General features: G+C 38.5%; 2 protein-coding genes across 6 annotated transcripts in view; both read right to left on the bottom strand.

Annotated features, from left to right (window-relative positions):
- Positions 1-10,348, bottom strand: part of nlgn3b (neuroligin 3b) — a 38,842-nt gene extending 28,494 nt beyond the window's left edge. Inside the window, exons 1-2 of the mRNA XM_052112087.1 lie at positions 10,162-10,348; positions 1,163-1,879 (exon numbers count right to left, since the gene is read on the bottom strand). Coding sequence (XP_051968047.1) covers positions 1,163-1,628 — 466 coding nt within the window. The 5' untranslated portion in view covers positions 1,629-1,879; positions 10,162-10,348. The remainder of the gene's footprint in view (positions 1-1,162; positions 1,880-10,161) is intronic.
- Positions 10,349-12,493: 2,145 nt separating this feature from the next.
- Positions 12,494-26,103, bottom strand: part of gria3a (glutamate receptor, ionotropic, AMPA 3a) — an 81,808-nt gene continuing 68,198 nt past the window's right edge. Inside the window, exons 13-16 of one of the 5 annotated variants that reach the window (XM_052100566.1) lie at positions 25,087-25,334; positions 24,120-24,234; positions 15,416-15,663; positions 12,494-13,786 (exon numbers count right to left, since the gene is read on the bottom strand). In XM_052100566.1, the coding sequence (XP_051956526.1) occupies positions 15,418-15,663; positions 24,120-24,234; positions 25,087-25,334 (609 nt within the window). In that variant the 3' untranslated portion in view covers positions 12,494-13,786; positions 15,416-15,417. The other 4 variants (XM_052100582.1, XM_052100573.1, XM_052100599.1 and 1 more) reach the window with 4 other exon arrangements.

The following is a 26,103-nucleotide window of genomic DNA, read 5'->3' as shown; positions in this document are numbered from 1 at the left end:
CGACGACTTTATGGGGCATTGGGGTAGGGTACGTGCAGTCTGATACAGCTGGTTGTTTTGGCACGTGAAGTACCTGCACGCTCCTGTGTCAGCAGTACACGTACACGGCTCAGCACATGGCGTGATTTAAATTGGACCCCTATTGTCACTTCTTTGACACAACGTCGAAGTGAGCGACAGACGGGGAACGTCTAGGTTACGGATGTAACCTCTGTACCCTGATGGAGGGAACGAGACGTGTGTCCTCCCGGCCACTTCACTGAGCCGAGCCACTGTTATGGCTGGACCATTTCTGGATCCTCAGAAAAATCCTAAATGAAACAGACGTATTTCCTCGCCTTTATACCCGTATGTCTGGGGGCGGGACATGCAAATTCTGTCTGCCAACTTCTCATTGGCCTTTTTTCATAGATCAGAGGTATATTTGGCGCTCAAGAGAGAACCCTAGTGTTGCTTCTTCGACACAACATCTCGTTCCCTCCATCAGGGAACGGAGGTTACATCCGTAACCTAGACGTTTTCAACATTTAAAAAATAAAAAAAATAAAACATTGTTTGCAGTCTTTCCTATTTCTTTCAGCACGTCAGTTCCAACAGGCAGGAAAATACTAAAACAGCACTTTCACATGGTCATCTAAACCTGAACACTTCAAGGTCAACACAGAGGTGATTCTGGCTATGTCAACTAAATAAATAAAAACTTTGTCATACTTCTGATGTTGTTTAGAAATACTGATTTACCACAAGAACAGGATGGATGGATGGATGGATGGATGGATTATTTAATTGTGACTAATCAAATATAACCAATTTGCCATGTTAAATCGTTTTTACTAAAGGTCAAATCCATGTTTCTATTCAAGCACAAAAGTTTGCTCTTTGGAACATTCTCAAATCATTATGGGATAACATGGATAATCTGGTTTGCACAAACTTGTGTAGTCCATGCCAGCTGGTGTGCATGTTGTCATTAAAGTAAAAGGGGCCAAATACAGTACTAAGAAATTGTGAAATTCATGTACATTTTTTATCAAACAATTTATTCACAAAAAAACATTTCATATTAAATTTGAAAAATAGATGCATTTTCTTTAGTGGTTTCAGACTTTTGGGCTTGTTATGAAGAAAGGAATGTGTGCATGCATTTTCTGTGTGTTCTCACCACTTTGCGTGGGTACATATATATTCATGTACAGACAGTCCTCGCTCTGCTCTTGCAGGTATGTAGCGACCGTGTCAAGGTTGTAGGTGGCCCACACAGGCATCATGATGTCGGGCACTGCGTTACGGACAGTCTGTGGGCACACGGGAGGGAACCGGGTGGCGTTCCGTAGACCCGACCAGGCTGATGGAGCATCGGGCGGCATGAATCGTTTCTCTCCTACGGGCGGGGCAGCGTAGGGCACACCCAAGTACTGGTCCACAGGGCCTAGACCCTCTGTCGCCACAGCAACACGCATCCCCCTTAGTCTGCCAAGTGCTGTGTTTACTGTGGGCTGGTAGGTCAGTGCTGTTGCCATGGAGATTGACCACATCAACCACACAAACAGCCAAGACAGGGTAAATTTCAGAGGTCGGCAGAGCAGGTGGGTAAGCGGCAGATAAGCTGCTGACTGTGTGAGCCACATGGTCCCTCTTAACAGTAAACACTCACATTCACACTAAAAAAATCTTTAACTTAAACACACTTGCTGGTTTTACAAAATCACACTCTAGCACTCAAACAAGCACAGAATATGCACACGCCACACAGGCAGGTAGATCCAGTGGGCATCTCCACAGAGAGGTGTACACCGCCAAGTACTCCATTTTATTGGTTGATGAGTTCAGAAGGTGAAGCCATTAATTTTTCCAGAACAAATTCTCTTTTACCACAAACCTGTAACACACAGACACAGTATATAAGAACCAGATCCTGAATAACTCAACTCACATCGCACATACACACATAAAAAAAGAGCCATATTGGAATACCACTAATAAAATGTCACTTCTGCCTTACAAATATCACTGAAATAAGTGTCCTGAGAAATCACACCTGTCCCTGTAACAGCCCTTAGATCTGTAAATAGCAAAAAAGTAATCATTGAAAAAACAAACTAAAAACAACAACATTAACAACAACAAAAATAACCCAAACAACCCAGACTTCACACTCTGCCTTTTACAGGTTTGGGTTTGCTGAAATCAGATTGGCTAAAATGTCTTTGGAAGGCATCTGGTTGAAGGTAGTGTATCAGGGTGGTTTAATTTAGTGGCTAAGTCTAGCAGAAGTTACAGCAGCAAATGGCTGAAATCGAATAGAGCACCTTTAAAGGTATATTACAGATTTATTCAAACTGAAGCACAATCAACAGCATTTCTGGCATAATGTTGATTACCACAAAAAATTATTTTGACTTGTCCCCGTTTTTCTTAAAAACAAAAATCTGGTTTACAGTGAGGGACAGACAATGGAAGTGAATGGGGCGAATCTGCAAACATTAAAATAATCAATGTTTAAAATGTAAAGCCACAAGACATAAACAATATGTGTTAACATGATTTTATTGTGATAAAATCACTTACTAATATTTCTGTGTAAATTGATATCCCATTTTACAACTTCATTACCATGACAAAAGAACACTGCAAACCCTAAAATGCTATTAAGCTATGACTTAATAAATGATGACTTAAACAAATTTACAGCTCAAATAATAAGAGTTTTAACAAAATAATTAATATAAGTGCTTTTATAAAATGCTACGTTTCAAATTTCTGCCTTTAAACCCTCCAAAAATTGGCCCCATTCACATATTTTGTAAGTACCTCACTGTAACGTCAATTTTGCATTTTTTTTTTTTTTAAAGAAGGGACGAGTCAAAATAATGTTTTGTGGTAATCAATATTATGCCACAAATACTGTCGATTGAGCTTAACTTGTATTGAACCCAGAATATTCCTTTAAGCCACAATTAAAAATACATGAATTCCATTACATTAGATAACAAGATATCAAACATAGTGGCATTAATTTTAAAGAGAGATAGCACAGGCAAAGATTTAAAGAATTTACTGTTTTCAGAATTATGATTTTAAAAGTAATTGGACACTTCATGATTCTCAAAGTTAGTGGAACATGATGAACTATACATGTTGCAACATCCACTAAAAATCAGCTTGAAATGGCTAAGAACATTTTTAGTTTGAGAAATGGTCAGCATTTGTTTGCAGATACTACTGGGTTGGATAATTTGCCATCTAATGCAATGACACTCAGACATTTTTAAGTGTGGCTTAAGTGTCCAAATATATTTTGTGACACTGAATATACATACTTCAGACAATAGAGAAGAATCAGAATGCAATAGTACATCTCTACACAGGAACTCCCTAGAAAACGGTGTGAGAGAGAATTAAATCAGAGACTAGTGATTTCAAATGTGAGCGCACACACTTTGTGGTTCACAGCATTTTCACACATGCACTAAGAGCCATGTATAGAGGCTCTTCAACCTCAGATTTAGCACTGCAGGCCAGGTCTCTTGAGGGAGCAGATATGAACAGAAGATGTATCTCATGTCTTCTAATGGGAGGAGCTTGAGTCTCACAGTGCAAGGCTTGTTCAGAATGCAGGTTATGCTAGTAGATCGATATGCAACGCTTCAACCAAATACACACAGAGCAGCTGCTTTATCTGAAATCAATGTATGTGCATGACGCTGTGGGACGGCAGAATGTAGAGCCGGCGGGCTGAAAACCACAGCATTTATTAACCCGCACTGCAGCGATAAGGACCAACCACAAAACAAGAGATTGCATCTGCATCCCTCCCTGCAAAACCTAGCAAAAGATCGGACCTGGAGGTTTAATAGTTTATGACTGATTTACTTATGCACAGAAGAACTTTCTACATGTCTAAGTGACAATATATCATTAAGATGGCTTAAATTATAGCCTGAGAGCTCTGTTCATTTTGAAATTGTAAAACCCATATTTGATCACTAACTCACCATCAGTGTTAATTAGTTTTATGTTGGGTTTCATGGATATTTTGTTTTAAATAATGCAAATGAGCCCTGAAGGTGTTTCACACGGTCCATCACTCATAACCAAAGTAGAGAATTGTCAATTCTTTAGCATGTGTTCCCTTTTCAGGACAGTTGCCTTGCATAGATTTGCAGTTTAACCTCATGAATAGCAGGCCAAATACACATCTCATTAGCCAACCATGTACGAAGATACATGGAGCATTTTATGAGGATCATTTCATGGGCCACTAATGCAGAAATGTCATGTACCATCTGGGATAAATAAAATCTAGCCACAGTGTTAATTTCATTAATTAAAAACCATTCATCTGTAGCAAAGAACTTTAAAAATCAAAGAAAGTAAATACCCTTATATTTATCTACAATTTATTTTTCAATATCATGCTCTGTGCTTAAGTAGTTTAAACAAAGTCTATAAAGAACCTGAGTGACACCAGGTCCAATGGTCCTATTTCCCATTTCCTCACTGCTCCTGAGGCGTTTATAGAAATCTGTAAGCCTTAATGAGCCTTTGACAGACAAACACACTCTTTGTTGGCAGAAAATAAAAACAGACTGATTTGCAACATCTTTTCTCAAATAAAAACAAACCACTGTGAAAACTGTAGGACCACAAAAAGTCTGGAACTTCTACAAAATGCAAGCAAAAGAAAATGACAATCTACTTGGGTAGAAATAAAAGTTCCAAGGAAGAGGTGGATTGAGATTTCTCTTTATTTGTTCGATTTATAAAAACAATGATCTCTACTTTTGAAATAGCATGCTACAAAAAATATTTATGTAGTCCAAGTCAAATGAATTACGTAAACGTTTTAAGTATTTTTTTTAAACAAATTTAATTGGATAGAACATAATGAAATAAAGTATTGACTAAATGTTCTAGAATTGTGTTGCTTTAGTAAATTATAATTAAGCAAACTGAACAACCTGCAAAAAATCATTTTAATTGTGTGTATTGCCTGGCAATCTTACAGGTGTGAAACAAATTTTGTAAGTACACAAATGCTGGTGTGTTGAGCAGGTATTAGCTAATATGGTCTATTTTATGTAATTGCCTTTTCAGTTAATTCAACTTTAGAACCGCAAACAATCCAACAAGTAAAAAAAAAATTTAAAAAAGATCTCCTGCAACGTTTTTTCGGCATTAAAAAGTTTACAATTTATGTAGGAAATCATGACCACTCACATTAAAATGAAGACTCCAGTCATATCAGTAATCTTATTCAAGCTGTTTTATTCTACATGGAGAGGGTCCGCATATGGGGACTGCCATTAGAATCAATCTCAGTAACCATCCTGTTATTTGACACTTTCACTCATTGATTAAAGTAATCAAGGCCGACTGTGAATACAAAATTTCTACAATGGCATCTGAAACGGAAAACTATTGATTTGAAATGATGTTGCATCCAAGCCACTAGGTGTCAGTGTCCAAGTCCAAGATGACACAAAGACAAAAGATACTGAGTGCACCTTTTACTGATGATGACTGCGTTTCCCAAAAGCATCGCAAGCTAAAGTTGATCGTAGAAGCTATTGGCGCCAATGGTTCCTATGATCTACTTAGGCTAACAATGCTTTTGGGAAATGCAGCCCACACTAGCTGACCAAAGGCAATTGCTATGCAGATGACATAGTTGGCATTATTATGCCATAAAAGCAAACTAAAATAGCTTCAATTATTTGTGCATTTAAGGTGGACATTCTTGTTATGTAGTTCCTTTTGTATTCAGTAACTTTTTAAAAATGAATATGCTTGTGTTGTAATTTAAAGTAGTATTTCTATAAAAGGGTATACCAGACTTATGCCAGAAATATGCTTTGGTCAAGGTCGTCCAATACTTAATTAATTATAACTTGACCATTTACACAATGGCAAGAAAATGAAAATGATGCAGAACAGAATAGAATACAACTGGATGTAAATAAAGACCTAAAGTTTCTCAGCAAGGGAATAAGTGTTAGCCTACGTGAGAGTGTTAATTTGGAGTTACTTCTGAAATATTTTACACATCTTTTGATATTTTTATGTGATCATACAGATTTTGTCATATACCGATACATTTCTAACAGTATGGAATGTTTGCGAGTCAGACAAACCAACCTTAGGCATAGATTTATATAGGGATGATAGGGACATGTCCCTACTAACTTTCAGAAAATCAGAAATGTCCCGACCAACATTTGGGCAATTTTACCACACAGAAAATACTTTATACTATGTTTTTATTTAAATTTTGATAACTATTAAAGGTCCATGGTATAATTATTAATGTGTAAATTATTGTCTTACCTCTTCTGAAGCAGCTCATAAATGGTGTTGTCATGTGGCACCTGTTACTTTTATCAGTGCTGTTCAGGATGCATCACAGTCGTTTGTAAGATTAAAAAAAAAAAAAAATCTAGAGATAGCAGGGGCAGATTTCCATGGGTCCCTTATGTCAAATCCTTGAAATTAATAGATTTAAACAAGCATACTTTTCATGTAAAAATGTTCCCTGTCAAAAAGTTACAAATATTCAGATTTTTTCATGCAGCCTGAGGGAGGATTCAGTTTTTTCAGCCAGTATGAGCCCTCTTGAGGAAGATATCTTAAAATTGTAATGAATGTGTCAGAGGTACAGGATTTGAAGATGCTGGTATAACTCCCAATAAATGTTTTATTTGGCACATTGGAGAAGAACATATTGAATAATAATATTTTGCCAATATAATAAGGCATTTGTAATGTAAAAAAAAAAAAATCATGAGTTGTAGGCTAATCCTAAAGCCTACTTTGGTCAGAAGGCCTACTTTTCATACAAAAATGTACATATAAATAAGCAATATGAGAAAAGAAAGTGGGGGAAAATGTCAATGTTCCATTGTTTATCGCATATCACAATTTTCCTTCTAACAGTGCAGCCCTAGTGGTCAGTTCATAATTTGTTTATTCTTTAGAAATTCTTTAAAAAAAAAAAAAGGCTAATATTTAATATTGTGGGGCAGAGGGGCCTGGGTAGCTCAGCAAGTAAAGATGCAGACTACTACACCTGGAGTCGTAGGTTCGAATCCAGGGTGTGCTGAGTGACTCCATTCAGGCTTCTTAAGCAACCAATTGCCCCGGTTGCTAGGGTGGATAGAGTCATGCTGGGTTAACCTCCTCGTGGTCACTACAATGTGGTTCTCACTCTTGGTGGAGCACATGGTAAGTTTTATGTGGATGCCGCGGAGTATGGCGTGAAGCCTCCACATGCGCTAGGTCTCTGCGGTAACATGCTCAACAAGTCACGTGACAAAATGCACAGATTGACGTCTCAGATGCTTAGGCAACTGAGATTCGTCCTCTGCCACCCAGATTGAAGCGAGTCACTACGCCACCATGAGGACTTGGAGTGCATTGGAAATTGGGCATGTGAAATTGGAGAGAAAGGGGTGCCTGGGTCGCTCAGCGAGTATTGACACAGACTAACACCCCTGAAGTCACGAGTTTGAATCCAGGGTGTGCTGAGTGACTCCAGCCATGTCTCCTAAGCAACCAAATTGGTATCTGTCCAGTTTTTGAAGTAGCCCTTTGGAAAATGATTGATAAACTCAACGTTATCACACTCAGATTTGAACTAGATTAGTAAAGCTTGTGGCTTTAAATTCATTAAGCTTTTAGGTAGTGACAACAACAGTGTCATATATATATATATATATAACAAAATATTATTTGAACTGTTCTTTATAACTTAATTAAAAATTTTGTACAACAATCTGCTAAGTGTCTTCTGTCAAAAGAGACCAGGGTTCATGAACAAAAGCCATTTTTTACAGTAGTAGTTCACTTAAAAATTCAAATTCTCTCATTTTCTCACCCCAATATTATAACAAACCTGTATGCTGTTTTTTTTTTTATTTGTATCTTTACACAGCTCTGTTTTACAACAACAATTCATAGTGAGCAGGGCTGTCCAGATTTATAAAAGAAAATAATTTTTTAAAGATGAATGACAGGCATGGACAATTAAACAAATATCTAAGTCGTTTCTCTATAACAATGCATATTTTAAATTTCTTGCCATGTCGTATATTTCAGGCTGATCAGATAATTTGCTTGCTATGTAGATACTAATTAACAGTTGAATTCTTGTAAACTTTTCAAACCAAAAAGTATTTAGGGCCTTTATCACATTTAGAGCATTATATAACAATATTTTGTATTATTCAAGGATTTATATATATGAGGAACAGCTATTTACTATACAACAATATTCCCAAGAAAACACTTTTGTTTAAAACATTGTGATTAGAGAAAGTAAGAATTAATAAACTCTAGTATATTTTTGGCAACTGCTTAATCTGCTCAAAAAAAGTAGTGTAATTATTTAAAATTCACCCCAAGTTCACTTATGAAATATTATCTGAGGCCTATATTAATACGACGGGCACATTAATAACATACAGTATACCCAAAGGGTTCTTTTACATTTAAAGGACCTTTCAGTGTTTGTTTGGCCCCATGTCGCTGATCGGGCCTGCTACCTGTAGGCTATATCAGCAGATCCAAAGAAACGTGCTCTTCTATTCTGCGTTTCTCGAAATACGTTTCAGCCCTGTGGCTCTTATATCCCTGTAATGTGGGTCAGATAATCTGAACCGTTAGGGTCCATCAAGAGAATACTGGGAGTCCGTTTATTCCTTTGCCCATTTTCCAATCCCGAACAGACACGTGAGGATGGCGCGCCTGAATCAGGTCAGCTTTATATGGTTGTGATGTGTTTCACGAGTGGGGCCTTGATATTTTAACCCACATATCTACGCACGAAAAATATAATAGGCTTTCATTAAAATTTCACTGTTGCCAATTCAGTTTTAATGATACACACGCAGATTATTTTCTGCATTCACCAGAAATGGGGCGAGTGTGTAGGCCTATGTATTACCCGGATTCACGCCGGGAACAGTGAAAGAGACTACCATACGGGAGATGAATACCAATAGTCTTGTCCCTTCTCCTCCTCCTCCGTAGCTCCGGCTGAACGGTGCAGTGGAGGGATAGCGCGCGGATGATAAATTATGCGGGGGCATTTCATTATGAAAATGCTTGGTAGGCCTATATTCACCGCACATACGACGAAAAGGAGCTCGTGGGAATACTATGGAAGTGTCACGAGTTGACCCATCTTGTGAAATACCAAATATCCGTGTTTAACATCGATATCTCGTAAATGTTAAAAAATAACGCCTTTGGACATGCGCGTACACACATACCGCGCACGCGGTCGCCCGTATTCTAAAGCTTAAACAATCCGACCCAACAGATGGTAAAATCACCATGACAACTTGGCTTCGGCACGAGTCTCGCTTCTTTGATTCATACACACGGACAGTAGTTGTCCTGGTTTCTGTCTGACACTCCTGCTGTTACCTTTCCAACAGGTGACAAACTGCAGCTTTAATTCGCACGCGCCGTCCTTTGTTAATATATCAGCAGGTGTTGAGCATGCACGCGGAGTACGACTCGACCCCCGAGTGTCCCTCGCGCAGACGGGCGAGAGGCCTGTAGACCAGCTTAATAATGGTGCTGACAGAGGTGTTTTCAAACAGATGCGAATTAGTTTATGTATCTGAAAGAGAGTAGTAGTACAAAGGCGTGCATTTACGACGATCTAATGACTATGATTAACGAGATCCTACTGCCCAGATGCAGCAAATCATAGCTTTGAGGTTATCGAACAATAATACTCTCTCTTTCTCTATCAATCCGTCTCTCTCTCTCTTTTTTTCGCTCTCCATCCTCACCTCCTTGCGATAGGAAGCTGTCTTGCTGCAGACGGAAGAATGGAGACAAAACTACCGTAGAAAAAAGATGTGTAACATTTGAACATATATTCTCGTATCTTTTTTTTTTTAATGGTAGCAATTTCCCATACACAAACATTGCGGCACATTCATTAGAACAGCAATCATTGTTCAATCAAATCGCGTCCCACATAGGCTACACAAAGTCATTCAGGATCCAATTTATGCTTCTTCTTCTTCTTAGAAAAAAACTACCCACATTTTTTACCCACCAGCTTCGGAAATTTTTATTGCAGCCGCCTGATATTGTGAACCGACGGCGCGCATCAGATCAGCCATAAATAAGAAAATTTGGGCTCACCTGCCGAGTCTCTTAGTCGGTATCGCATCCGAGCGTGTGCTGGATAATCTCATTTCTCAACATTCTCACCATCCAACATGCACCATTTTCCCCGTCAAGACGTGTGAACGGAGCGCGGCTCTTCTTGCGTTTTTCTTATTTTCAATTAACGTCAATCTCCCCGGGTCTATTTTAAGCGCGCGCGCTGTGCGCGGTCGCGGACGCAAGGTCAGGAGCGCCCACTGCCACGCGCGTTGCCAGGCGACCGAAGGGACACGAGCAGTCTTACAAACCCACAGCAAACAAAATAAAAGAAATAAGTAAATAATGCAGTTAGCCAGTACGGGCTCGTCTCAAGCAAACCAGTCATGCAGAAACAAAACATCACACAGTCATCGGGAAATGAGAGCATTTTACGGCAGTGGTGGGGTGTGGCGGGTGCATCATAATTTACTATCTGAATAAAAAATCATAAGATCGGTTTTCAGAATGCAGTGGCCTAATATGCATCAGCCAGAACCTTATTTAAAAACAGAATAAAAGAGATTAGCATAGACTGTGCCTGTGTGGGCTGGTTATGGGCTGAGGATAAGATTTCTATTTAGGCTTTCAGTGTCACAACAAAAACCACATAAGCCTCACTTTTTTAAATGTAAGTAAGTAGTTATTTACTAGACACTTTTATTCACTGATTTCCCACAGCATACTTAAAGACACTCCTCCTGAAGGTGTTCAGTGTCTTGCTCAAGGGAACAATGGGGATAGCTCAAGGCTTGAACCAGCAACCTGGTGAGCAAACGTAAGCTTTTGCCACTATGCCACGCTATCAAACATAGTCCTCAGAGGAATCAAGCAGAACTACACAGGTTAAACAACATAAAAACAGCTAAAGTGAATCATGTTGTACATTCATCTCTTCTTACCCCTAATGGAAAATTATAGCTTAAGCTAGTTGCTGTGTTTTGGAACATGGTAGCTGGTTTCGAGCTGGTCCAAGCTGGGAGACCAGCTTAGGCCAGCTACCAGCTTGTCATACCAGCTCATGGTGGTCAAGCTGGTTTTTGTAGATGATCGACCAGCTAAGAACCAGCTACCAGTTTAAGATGGATTTTTCAGCAGGGATAAGAATCTGTTTAACTGTCAGCTGCTGCAGTGCAATATTTACATGCACAGCAGGTGCTTATTTGCTCGGCAGGTGGCATGTATTGGAATTGAGATGCATACTCTTTGTAAGTGATTTATTAGAAATATTGTTATCTTTTTATTTCGATGTGGAAATACTAATCTACAATGCTGAGTTATCTGACATGATCTCGTTGTAGTTTTTTTGTTAGTGGAACATGTCAATCAGCTGAGCAGAGCTCCAGCTGTGTGGCTGTCAGACCTGCTAAAGGATGACTTAATGTGACAGATTTATTATAATAGTGGTAAAACAGGAGCATGAAATATGGAAAGTGAAATAAACAAAAATAGCTTGACATTAAAACATTCAAGGATGTATTTATTCACACCTTACCACTTGTGACAGGAGGCCTATCTGGATTAAAGGTGAACTCAGTAAAAAATGTTAAGGCTATCTGCACTTACACTAAGTGTAAATAGCAACAAAAATCATTATTTGTCATAGTTTTAGACACTATTTGTATTCCTAACAGTAACAAATTTAGGTTAACCACAGAGATTCCGTATATTCTAATCTGAGATTCGTAATACACTTTCAGAAATTAGAATTTACAAATTTTTAAACTTTTTTTATAAATATATATTTTAAATAATAGAATAATCTCTAATATTCTTGGTGGGCCTGGGTCTAATTTGGCCATGATATATTTAATCTATGAGTTTAATAACAGAGTGGGTAGTGTTCCTAACATGGCAGCCCCCATGAGGGGGCCCTCTCCATGTGGAATAAAACAGCTATTATAAGGTTACCGATACATGATTTTATACATATGTTTAAAAATTACAATTCTTAAAATGTTTTAGGAGTAAAACTTTTTTAATGAAGCAAACATTACTGAGTGCACCTTTAAGGAATAATCGGAGCATTGCAGCAGCTGGATTTAAATGGCTGAAAGTGACCTGTTGAGGAAGCAGGGAGATCTCTTCTTTGAGTAAACCAAAGCTGCTACTAAATACTATATGTAGTACAGACATGCATTGAAACTGAAATCACACATTAACCAGAAGAGATTTGTCATAAATCTGTCTTTATTTACCAAATATATTCAAATGATCAAGAGTTGGATGCAGTCATGCAGAGGGAGAGATTGCTGTCCTCAAGATGGATCTCAATCAATTCTTTTTTATTTTGCTACTTTTAATTAAACAGGGGGATGAAGGAGCGGGGGGTTTAGGGAGGAGGGGTGAAGTAGGGCTGGTCAGAGGGGTGGCAAAAAGAGGCTTTATAGAGGGTAAAGCTGTTTTTATCGCTATATGCAGTTTTCATTATAAATAAAACAAATAATTTATATAAAATTTTCTAAATAAAAATGCATGTACCATCTAAACAAGTGCAAACAATTTAAACAAAGTTTTTTCTTTTTGTCTGTCAGTGTGATAACAGAGATCATAATTTATTTAGGTGACAATAAAATTTTTATTTTATTGAAGTATTTTAAAATAAATAGAACTATTACCAACTATTAAACTTTGAATTTATACCTTTTTGTGTTTCCTAAGCTTGACTGAAAAACAAACTGATCTAAATGGGGTAAAAGACTCTCTTGATGTTTTTTAACCTGTTAAAGATGATTAATGAATGTGCTGTTATATTTTTTTGTTAATAAAGCAATATGCCAAGTACATTTACACCCTTGTTGGGTTTAGATTACAGATCGCGAAACACACATAAATAGATGCACACACACTCATGCACAGCCTGTGGTTACAACATTCCCTCAAAACCAAGATGAACACAAAATGATGAACTAAAAGTTGAAAAAACCTATACATTTTGAAAAGGAAACATTTTTGACCATTAGATCTCTGATGCCATAAAGTGTCTAAAATTATTATTTACCTTACTTATGACATAATGTTCAAGACATAGAATCACAGAACAACATTTTAAACCAACAGATTTCTGCAATGTATTTCAACAATAAATTAATGAACAGACAGACTCCTTTAAAAATATTTTCTACAGTTTGCATAAAATGTTTTTCTGCAGATACTGCTTTTGGTGTGAGTTGCCATGGAGACTAGCTGACTGTCACTCATGAAAACACTGTCATCACTTATAGTGAGATAAACCAAACCAAACCCTCTCTCTCTCTCTCTCTCTCTCTCTCTCTCTCTCTCTCTCTCTCTCTTTCTCTCATAATAAGAATAATGAATATGATTTCAGACTTAGCACCCAGCAAGACATCTCCAGGGCTTTGGTGAGATGGTCTGCTTGTTTTTGACGTTTTGTCAGTGGTTCAATAAGGCACTGAGAGAGGGTGGCAGGTGGTTGGTCCATCCGATAGTCTGTCACGTGAAAATTGGTTCAGGTTGTTGTCAGAGTCGAGTAGAAGTGTGTTCCAGTGAGATGAGTTTTGAATGGGTGTGTCCACTTTCTAAAGGGTATCGCAGTCGACTCAAAGAGACAGAGAATCCATCCCATGCCACATATGACATGATCAGCAAGGGACAGGCTTCCAATCTGAGAATAAGAAAAAAACAGCTGTCTGACCCAATTGGAACTTGAAAGGAGCTTTCTATTTACAATAAACAGAACAATTTAACAACCTAATGGCAAATCAACAAAGCTCTGTTCTAAATTCAGAACGTTTAAAGAGTTGGAGCTCCTGATTCATAGCATCACTTTAAGCTGCTGTAAGTGATTTTAGCCATCAAAACATAGCCCTTCAAAAACATGTAAACAAACCTGATTATTTAAAATATGAAAGCATCAGCAGAACAGTCTGCATTTATTTAATGTTTTCTCACTGAAGTTATGCATGAACATATACTTTCGACAGCAATTCCCAAAGAGCCGAATTGCCTACAAATAATAGACATTCACAAGGCTCTACTCCATGAATTGCATTCTAAAACAGTCTATTACAATTGTTTGTGTTCACGCGGTACTCCTGTTCTTGTTTCAGTGCTTTACATCGATTAACTGTCAAAATGGGCTGATGCAATACGTGACTGGGAATCAGAAAGAAATGTCAGAAGCATTCGTTTTGTCTGTCTCCCCTCTTTCATTCTTAATCGATGAGTGTGACAGACCTCCAGCAGAAGAGAGTGAGATTTCAGCTAAAACAGTCAATAGGTGTGACATCCCCAGAATCGAGTTCTTTTAAGTCAGTGAGTAGGATGCTGCCCTAAACATGTGTGGGCCATACTCAAACTCTTTTTTTGTTATTTACAGAGCCTTGTGCTGTTAGAGTCAGTTAGAGTGTGAGTTCTGAGGACATCTATCTATTAAAAAGTTTTGTTTCTTACAGCAGCTTTAACAGCTGAGGAAACTTCTCTCAGTACTGAATCTCAACTCTGACATTGTCAATTATGACATCATCACTCAGAAGATCCTCCAGCTGTAAACTGTTCTCACAGAATCACATTATACTATACTATACCTACGTTTTTGCAAAATGATTTTTTTGAGGCTTGTTGTATGCATCGTGGCAGATTCTTGGTGAAATTAACACTAGAGGCGCTACAACAAAGACTTATATTAGCTCTCACACAAAACATCAGCTCAAAAACACATACTTTTTGCCCTGTTATCGTATGACATCTAAACATTTTTACAATAGCGCATGACTTGTGAGGCAATCCGTTTATAACCATTTACAAGCTTGTTCAAGTGCATTCAAATTGTGCAGTTGCTCAACTGCTTAATTGCACTAGCTGGGAGGCCAGCCAAAAGAGCATTACAGTAGTCCAGTCTTGAAATGACTAAAGCTTGGACCAGGAGCTGCACAGCATATTCAGACAGGAAATTACCTGATGTTGTAAAGCGTGAACCTGCAAGACCAGCCGGTTTTTATGACACTATCGGTTAGGTTTAAGGTTTAGGCCGGGTATGGAGGTTGGTTTTGTTGATTTTAAAGTCGATAGGCCATTTAGCTTAAAAACCTCAACTGTTTGGGAGAAAATTATACTCGCTTTTAGCATCACACAGTGGACATTTCACCTTGGAACTGTCGTGATACAGGTAAGAAACCACATAATCTTATTTTGCAAAAATGTCGCCACAGTCACATTATTTTCATGAGATCAGGCTCTTACTACCCTCTAACAGACACTGAAAAACACACGCAGAAAATAGCCTTACACAAACCATTATATTTTGACGCTCTCTGTTCCGTAGACATTATAGCCTTCTCTGTATGTGGTGAAACTCTGCGCAGTAGGTGGAGGAGCTGGTTTGAAGTTCTGGGCATTTTTGGCAAGTTTGAGTCGTTTGGTCTCCTGGTGCGACTTATAGCAGAACTCCACCAGAGCCACAGTCATGGCCAGACCCAGACCCCCCACCAGGATATAGAACACACCAGCCACATTACTGAGACTCAGCGCACTGGTCTTATCCTGTGAGGGGAGAGACAATTAGTACACAACCTTACTTAGATGCACATCAAACCTCTATATAATGACTTAAAGAGGAGCTAAAATATATTCATGCATGCTTTCACAACCCAGCATATACTCATTCATACAGACACACAGTCGCGTATTCTCACTTTCTCTCTTTTACAACATATACGCAACTCACCTAGAGGGAAAACACGATTAGCTGAATAAGAGGGGGAATATGAGGACGGTGGTCATAAGGGCATAAAATCATTATGAGGTATGCCCAGAGGTCAAATGTTAAAGTTGATGGTTTAAAAGCTTAGGCAGCTCAAGAGAGGATAAAGTTACTCCATCTCTCCACTCATTCCTTCAAAGACAGAAAAATACTGCTTACAAATACACACACACACACACACACACACACACACACACACACACACACACATCTAAATGGGGACATACAGTAGCCTTTAATAGATTTTATATAAAGATAATTATAACAACTTAAAAGTATACTAACCCTACACCCTAAAAGAACATTTTCAGCATTTTTCGAGAATTATTTTTTAAATTTACTTTGGGAATGTTTTATATTTTTATTTTTTCAAATGAGAACATCCAAAAATGTCCCCAAACTAGCTAACTACTGTATGTACACACCCGCTCGCACACAAACACACAGGTTAAGAGCCAGCTCTGAGCTTTTTGCCCCCTCTAGAGATAAAGTTAAGTCAGTACAGTAACATTACAAATAAGCTGCCATCAAAGAGCTACAGTCCGATCCTCTGGCTTCTTCGGTCTGCCATCTTATCAGGGGGAGGAATGTTAATGTTACTATGGCAATTCCCCTCTCTGAACTACTTCTGCAAGCTTCACAGCCTTCAAAACTCATTAACAGACACCTGCATGCGACCAATGCCACACCTCAAAACACAGACAAGCCTCAACAGGACTCAGTTCTGCTGCTGTGACTGAGCCTTAGTGTTTTCCAGCGTTCTTCTATGAACAAACACTGTCTATTTTCATTGTACACCTGTTTAAGGGCATCAAAGCAACAGAGGGCTGGAAGTGCATCATTACTGTTTTGAATGCACAGCTAGAGACCTGTTTTCCAATAAGGTTACCATGGTTATGGGCCCATATAGTCAGAAGTATTGCTTGTTAACAGATCTGTTGAGCATATGCATATGGGACATGTTTTCAGAGTTAATTAACTTGTTTATGAGTCTGGATTACATTGAGAATTGTGATAACACAATTGCCTTTTATGCTTATTCACTGGTGTCTCCAGGCAAACATAGGCTGCATCCAAAAGAGTGTTGTCTTGCTGCCTAATCAGTTAATAGCTTAACCGACAATGTTTTTGAAAAAATTTAACTCTTAAGAAAACTGGTCTCAAGGGGGCCTGGGTAGCTCAGCGAGTTTTTATGCAGACTACCACCCCTGGAGTTGCGAGTTCGAATCCAGTATTGAGTGACACCAGCCAGGTCTCCTAAGCCAGGGGTTTTCAAACTTGAGTCCGGGGACCCCTAGGGGGCCGCCAGGAGGTGCTAAGGGGTCCACAGAAAAGGAAAAAAAAAGAAAAAAGACCCAATTTAACAATATTATTCTTTCATTCTACTTTTTAAAGAGTATAAATGTATTTCAATTCAATTAAAAACACATTTCTTCAGGTTTGTACATCTATTATAACTCTAACGGTGGGTATAAAAAAAGATATGCGCTCAACTTAATACAAAGTAAAACTTTCCAGATTTTTTTTATATGATATTTGAATAATTTCTTTTCATTTTTAATTTCCTTTATTACAAAATAACAGCCAGTTATTTAATTTTGCAAAGCACTCTTAAATTTATAAAAACTTTTTTCTCACACAGTTTAAAAGGGAATTAATATCTACAATATAAAGCTAAACATTTTTGAAAAGGGGTCCCTCGCAAGGGGATCATCGTGTTTGGGGGTCCTTGGTATCAAAAAATTTGAAAACCCCTGTCCTAAGCAACCAAACTGGCCTGGTTGCTAGGGAGGGTAGTCACATGGGGAAGCCTCCTCGTGGTCGTAATTAAGTGGTTCTCGCTCTCAATGGGGTGCGTGGTAAATTGTGCTTGGATTGAGGATAGTAGCATGAGCCTCCACATGTTGTAAGTCTCTGCAGTGTCATGCACAGCAAGCCATGTGATAAGATGCACGGATTGATGGTCTCAGAAGCGGAGGAAACAGAGATTTATCCTCCACCACCCGGATTGAGGTGAGTTACCGCGCCACCACGAGGACCTAGTAAGTAGTGGGAATTGGGCATTCCAAATTAGGAGAAAAGGGAATAAAAAAAGAAAACTGGTCTCTGCAGTTCTAAAGGCTATCTCATTATACAGCCTATGAAAGCAGCATTTTCCAGCTTTTGGACGCAGCCATAGTCTCCTGCAAGTGGTTCTTATTGAAGTGATGTAACTGGAACAGTTATTGGCAAAGAATTGCTTTCAATGAGGGGCAAATGAGGCCTTCAACAGGGGGCACTCTGCTGCTCAAAATACTGATTCCCCTAGATCAGGAAAATTTTTGGCAGACTGGAAATAACTGTTCATCTGTAAATTCCAAGTATATGTCCCTGGCATATACATCTGCTTGAGCAGTCAATGCAAAATTATATATATATAAAAAAGCCTTATCTTAGAGGTTGTGATTTGGTCTATCTTCATTTGTGTTGACAAAAGAGGCACCATGTAATTCAGACTTAAACTTCATTTTAACTTCTAACTTCATTAGCAGTATTGATATTTGACATAGCAATTAAAAATGCCTTCTGAGTGATTGTGCTTCTCATTATATTCCATTATAATGATTTTAAAGGTGCTGTAAGTGATTTTAGCCATTCTACTAACATGAGGCTGAGCCGTTGGATTAGCCACGCCCCCTATTTCCAAAACCCGCACTCCAAAGATACCAAATTTGCTATAGAGAGAACATCATCTTTCAGAAGTAGTTGTAATGAACAACAGCAGCAAAATAGCACCCTCAACTGACAACTGTTATGAACAACATGGCTTAAAAATGTCAGTAAGTCTCAATAATTCAAGTAGGTAAATCTGCAGTCCGGAGACCTCCAAATGGGGGTGGAATATCTTAACACTTATTTCAGTAATATCTCTCAGGGAGTAGGAAATTATTTTGCGTACCTTTCCAAGAAAAAATAGCTTAAAGCACCTTTAAAGTCTATGGATGTTACTTAGAGATATAATTTTTTTTTGTCTAACCTAGATAAACACAATATATACTGTACAAGAATCAGTAAACAGACTAAAAACAATGAGAATGAGGCCATGTCACAACAGCAGAAGAGCAAAATCTAATGAATAAATCGAATGCATTGCTGAATTACTGTTATGAATTCTTACTACAAAATACCTTTATGTAATGCTTAATTACTACATCATTAAAATGATGAATTGCTTGAATGTGTGGTTCTAAATTCTCATAATTGCTTAGCAAATATGCAATATAGGACTGAGTGGGTGAGTCTTGCCTTGGTGTCTCATGCTGTTTTGATTTTGTGATTTATGATGTACTGTGATTGCAAATGTAAAGAGCAAGGGGCCAGAATGAACTAAATCCAGCTGGAAGCAAATCCATCAATACCAGCAAATAATACTGGGGCACTGGGCTGGATTTACGAGAGTCTGTTTTAATTATGTTGTTTGTAGAATATGAAGATGAAGTAAATAAGTGAGCAGACTAACCTTACTCCCAGAGTCTTTGGTTCCACATTCACCCTTATCGTACCACCACTTGTTTTTCAGCTTGTCTAAGATGCCTTGTTCACTGAGTTTCAACACTGCAAGGTTTACAGGAGTTCTTCACGAGGGGAAATAACATAAATAACATGGCACCATTATGTTATTTTATGTTATTAAAACTTAAACCTACCGAATATCTGTTAACCAAAGTGATACTGTAGGACACCTGGTCTTTTGCTGTTGATATCGTAGAGAGCGAGATAAAAAGAAAGAGAGAAAGATGGAGAGAGGGAGAGAGAGAGAGGAAAGACCGGCAGGGCTAGCCTCAGTGTTACCTTAAACTTTTGACCTGGCAGTGCTACCTACTGTAATCGCTTTGAGTAATCGGCACTCACTGATCCAACAGAGGCAGAGAGAGTAACCATGGTAACACAGCCAAACAGAGCATTATTACAAAGAGCATTGAAAAGATGAGTTTTGTTATTGTCATTGTGGTTGAAGTGTAGCTTTTATAACCCAGTATTCAGCAAGCTGGATCCATCAGGAGAAAACAAAAAACCCTTATACTTGTCAAACAGACAAACAGGACCCAGCAGTCAGAGGGGGGACCAGTCTGGTTGGTGAGGGCTGAAGCCAAACATCTTACAAACGAAAACACCATATTCTCAAAAATGTTAAGATGGTTTACAGCTATTAAAATTCATCTGCAGATACAGTATCTGCATAATATATACTATAAAAAGACATTTTCATTTTCCTATAGGACGACAGACAGCATAACAGCTTAAACCAGACAGCAAATAGTGCTTCTCATTGATGATGTTATATTCCTGCAGGGCATTTTGGTTTGTAAGATGTTAGTATGTCATCGGCAGGACTGCTGGGAAACTCAATTTATTTTCCTTCTGCTAAATGATGAGAGTTGTAATACAGCAAAGCAAATAAACCATACTTAACACCTCAACACGAGCCAGCTTCAAAAGAGACCACAAGAAAGGTTTTCCCTTGTAAATATTACCTTGAAAGAAAGATATCTGTTTATGGGGGAATTAATCTATGGATGTGCTTGAGCATGTTTAACTTGTATGTATGTGTACTTTTATTTATTTATATTAAAGGTGCATTCAATACGTTTTTGGCAGTATGGCATTTGTCTTAGTCTACATCCACACTAATATGTTTTCTTTTGTAAATGCGTTGATTTTGCTACGCTTTTGCCTCTCATTCATAATACTTTCTCCACTGAAAATGGAGACCTCTAAAAAATGCTCTTTCTCATTACAAATTCTTTGATAAATGGTTATGTTAGGAAACCGAAAACAGAGTTTTCAAACTTAAACAGATAAGTGTGAATGTGGCCTCATACTGACATTGATGCCATTGTAGAAATGTGCTATGCGCCGTGAGCCATGATTCATTTATTCCAAAAGTGAAATGTAAACTTTCAAATAACAGGTTATCTTAATATAAATATACCATTAATATTATATTTTAAACAAATACTGCTCATTTTACTGAGCGCACGTTTAATAAGCAAACTTGCCAAGGTGAAAATCCATCCAAATTGATTTTGTTTTATTTGTTCATGCCACTTAAATGTGTACAACACATGGCTATGTACAAATATAATTTTCCAGATTTTCATAATGTAAAATAATTAAGTTAACACCTTCTTAGTCTCTGTTCTTTGAACTTAACTTTCAAATTAAATTTGATATGAAATATATTAAGAATGGAGCTGCCACTGTTGGGGAAGACTCCGTGGATCACCTTCATTTAAAAAGCTGTGAACTAATCCTGTTTACATTAAATAAATCTGCTCCCAAGTAGGTTTAAGCTTACAAACCTGCTGCACTGACAACAATTCTGAGATGTGCTTTGAAGAACTCAAAATCCAGGATTGTGTCAAATCGTCAACAATTAAATACAGCTAACTCAGTAATCCACTTACATGGAACGGGCCTTGATTTCTGAATCCCAACATTTATGATCTCACCATATAGGTGGATTTTCACTTTGAGTTTGGTCTACTATTCCTTTATGTTTGCTATGTGAAGCTGTATACATCCAGTATGTAGGTGTTTTCTAGGGTATTTTGAAGTGTGTGCTAATTGTATGGTATATTTGCCAGGTTTGCTGAATTACTCCATTCATGCATTTGGGATCAGATTCAGGTCAATAAATGAGACACATGCAGTTGTGATGTCATAACGGACTAGACACCCTCCACCCAACATGCTCAACTTATCAATGTAGGGACTAGGCGGCCATCTTGAGCTTAAAGCTTAGGTGTTACTAGTGAGTGAGAGCCAATTACTGTAGAGAACCCATATTTGAGGACCAATCAGGATTAAGAGGGGCTGCCTTGCCCTAATGACAGGCTGAACACAGGGTGACCATTTTGCAGGCACAGGAGCTGAAGAAAAGTGGTCATCAATTAATAGAGAAGAGTGTATGTGTTTTGTGATTGCAGAGATAACGTATGAAGGATTCTGATCAAATGTGTGGTTGTTTGTGATGTCTTGTGTGTCTGTGCATTCATATATAGATAAATGTGTGTTCTGTGAGTCTAAAATATGTCACCAGATCATTCTCCATCTTTGTGCTCCAGTTATCGTTTTTGTGAGGAACTGAAGGATTCCAATTGAGGGCATTGTTAATTAGAATTCTCACGTTTACCTGTGATGTTTTATTCTACGTCCACATAAGGTGTTTTTGTTTTCGAAATGCTATCCGACCACACTGCCGTTTTCAAGCGTTTTCCAAAAATTGCTCATTCACACTAAAATGTATGAAAACTCTTAAATACCCTTACTAAGCATACGAAAAATCGCTGTTCCATGTACGGTCTGAAACGTAATTGTCCTTGTGTTCCGTCACTGGACAGCAATTCCAAGTAAACTTCCCATTGCCTTTGAAGGAATACATTGTGGAGGTTGTATAAAGTAATGTAAGCGCAGCGTAGTTATAGCGGGAAGACTAGCAGCTGTACATCATCACACCATTAGCTGGGTAATTCCTAGCCAATCACATGTAAGCCATTGCTTTATAAGTCTGCTCACAATCTATCACATTGCTGTTTCAGTGTGCTAACACGGCAACCTCCACCATCCCACCACCACCAGTTGAGCCCCGTCCCGCACGGGGGTAGGCTCCTCGCCCCTGCCTCCTATCTCCGGCAGGATATGACGGTTTAGAGTACAACTCCCTCGGACCGCCAGACGGGGCCTACGGCAAAGAGAGACATTACCTTTCTGTTTTAAATTCATCAAATATATGGCATCTTAAACCTCACTCAAGCCTTTGCCTCTTCCCAATAGAAACATTTATCTTTAACAACACTATCAAAGTGAATAACAGGCACAACAACATCGCTACATCATGTGCCACCATCTTGATTGTTTTGGGTTGAATGGATCGCATGACTGCGTCACATGACAACAAATACATAATTGTTTTCAGATATTTTCCCGGTCCACACTACAATGTAAAGATGGCATTTTCAAATTTATCCACTTGGGAGAGCATTTTCAAAAAGCTCAGGTTTCGATGTCAAAAAACATTATCTCAGTGTTGACAGAAGACCAAAGTGTAGAGAAAAACATGTTTTCAAGCTAAAACTTATTAGTGTGTATGTGGCCTTAGTCCCCTCAGAACCATGCTGTTTGCCTTGCTGGTCTTATATTTGTCTTAAATGCCAGCAAATCAGAGCTATGAGGGCCAGTTACAGTATGTGTTGACCAAAGACAATGGCATCTCATCTGTGAAATTACCAGTGGAAAACAACACCATCAGTTTTATCTTAGATGTTACTTAATCAGTTTTAAATTCCATGGAGATGCAAAGATATCTTCTCATTATTACACGCAAACGATGTATGCAACAGCACATAAGCCAAAACTACACACTAATTGTGCATCAGAGACCTTCAGATACCCTTAGCCAAACATCAGTCTTAGAAAATGCAAAGAACTTGTCTTGTATTTTCTGATTTGTTCTATTGTGCACTGTCCACTATGTATTTGTCTGTGGGATCACTGTGCATCACATTTCTGTTTGTTTTCAGTTGATGGTCCATTAAATCTTTGAGCCCTGATGTACACAAACAACATAAAACATTTCAGATCAGTGAACAGCCACTGAGCACTCCACTATTCCACTTAAAACAAGCTGCCTGTTTCCCACACAAACAATCCTGCGAGGCAAATACAATAGACTAAACGTCCTAAAAAGATGTACTCCCGGTGACCTTGACTCCACACATCCACCTACCCCATCCTTTACATTTACATTTACATTTATGCATTTGGCAGACGCTTTTATCCAAAGCGACTTACAGTGCAATTATTACAGGGACAATCCCCCCGGAGCAACCTGGAGTTAAGTGCCTTACTCAAGGACACAATGGTGGTGGCTGTGGGGATCGAACCAGCAACCTTCTGATTACCAGTTATGTGCTTAGACCACTACACCACCACCACTCCTTTATTCTTCTCCTACTCTGCTTCCTTTCCTCCCTTAGCCAAGTAAATGGTCACGACTGATCACATTTTGCCTGATTACACAAGCTTCCAAAATGGAGACAGCAACTAAAGTTTGTAGTGCTAATGGGCTATGTCCCTAGGTCATTAGGCTCAGTTTGCTGAGGGTCACGTTACTGTTGCCGGAGGTCATAGGTCAAAACCTTGCCGATTACTCGTAGCTAGTTGATATGGTTGTTTGGATGAGATTGAGGCTGACCTTCGAGTCACCTCCCCCGCTGCCGCACTCTCCCTTGTCGTACCACCATTTATTTTTCAGCTTGTCCAGCAGGCCCTGCTCATTCAGCTTTAACACCGCCAGGTTTACAGCACTTCTTCAAACGAAAAAACATAGCTCATAAGAAAAGGGACAGGTTCGTGAGAGATCTAATAATGATTAGATAAACAAACTGCAGCAACTAGCAGTTGCTTTTGTTAGGGGTAAATACAAGAGGAGAGACCTGTTTACTGGTGAAGTGGTTGGGATGTTTGATTAGTTAACTGCTGAAGCGGTTAGGCTGTTTCATTAGTTAATTGCGTAAGCTACTGGGTACAGACAGAAGTGTGTGTGCAAGTGAGGTGCATGTGGTGCTGAATACAGAGGGAGAGAGAGAAAGAGAGAGAGGAGAGGGAGAAAAATAGACACAGCGTTGGTGAGTGAGGGGGAAAGATGCAGGGATAGTCCGTTGTTAAGTGGAGAAGAGACATCATATAGCATGACATGCATGGCAGCAGGCAATACAGCGCCAGTGCAGAGAATAAAACCAATTCAACCATACAAATATTACATAAGTGCAATCACAGCACAGAGCAAGGGACAGAGAAGAGAAGACAAAAGAGGAAGAGTAGGACAAGAAAAAGGGGGAGGGAATCAACAGCAACAGGCATCAACTGTAAATTAACAGGTAAAGTGACATTTCTGTAGAGAGAAACACAATAAAAACATTAACAACACATACATACAAATGATTGAACATACAAGATGCAGTTACCTTAACATGAACAGCAATAAAGAGAGAGACAGAGTGAAAAAGATAAAAGAAAGAAAAGGTTTTGTTGACGGTAGAGGGAAAGAAAGAAGGTTGAGTAGGGTGAAAAAACATGAGAGTGAGATAGAGAGAGATGGTGGAATCAGGGTAGGTGGAATACTATAACAACAGAGGAAATTGTTATATTATTCCACCCACCTTAATGCCGACCCTTTGGGCGTGGCCACGCCGTAGCCCTTTGAGTCCAGGTTCCCTCCCACCTTCATTGTGTCGCACGGCTTTCTCTGCTCGATGTATTCGTTCATTGTAGACTCAAGCAGGAAGGCAAACTTTCCCTTAGACTTGCGCACACGAGCCACTCCATCAGGGGTCGTTTTCACGAACACAGATGGCTCAGCTGACTTCATATAAGACCACATCTTCTCATAGACAGCTATTTTGGAACGCTGAGAAAGAGAGAGAAAGAGAGAAAATAAATAATGAGATTAACAGATCATGAGAAATATGTTACTACTTTCTGCTTGTGTTTGATGGAATAGTTTGGAGCGTAGATAAACAATGCCTAGTTAAACCTGCCTGTGACCTTCAAACCAAATCCTTCATCAAATTCAACAAAATATAAATGATATAAATGAGAATGATGAATAAAAAAAGGACATGTTTTTTCAGGTGCCGCACAACATGGACATCACTCCAGAGAAGGATCCATGTGTCTGAGACCACAATGAAAATCTGGGATTCGAAATCTTATTTAAACCTGGAAGCTAACAAAATGTTTTATGATTTCATATATGTCTTTTAAAAACGAAAAAATTTTATGATGTAAAATAAACTTGAGATACTGTATGTAAGATTCTGCACTATTTCGAAGTTACTAATCAAAAAAGCACATTTGTGTCATTCACATTGTTAACCCTATCAAGCTGTGCGAATCACATTTGAAAATATTTTAAAGCCTCAACATCATCAACATGATGAATACTTTGGTGAAAAACCTGTAGTATGCAGTGTACTAAATGTCTACTGCCTGCTTAAGATTCTGTGCTCTTCTGGAAGTAGAAAACCTTGTCAAATCATTTTCAAAATGGCCACCTTCGTACTTTGAGGCACATGTTTTTCTTCTGTGAAATCTTTGCTGAATTTGATAAACTAAAAGTAACAGTAATGTTTATATTGTTACTGATATTTCAAAATGAGTATTTGCTGAATTTAAAC

Source organism: Xyrauchen texanus, chromosome 3, assembly GCF_025860055.1.
Source record: "Xyrauchen texanus isolate HMW12.3.18 chromosome 3, RBS_HiC_50CHRs, whole genome shotgun sequence".
Lineage (NCBI taxonomy): Eukaryota > Metazoa > Chordata > Actinopteri > Cypriniformes > Catostomidae > Xyrauchen > Xyrauchen texanus.
The sequence above is the reverse complement of the archived record's forward strand: the minus strand, read 5'-3'. Positions and strand labels throughout refer to the sequence as shown.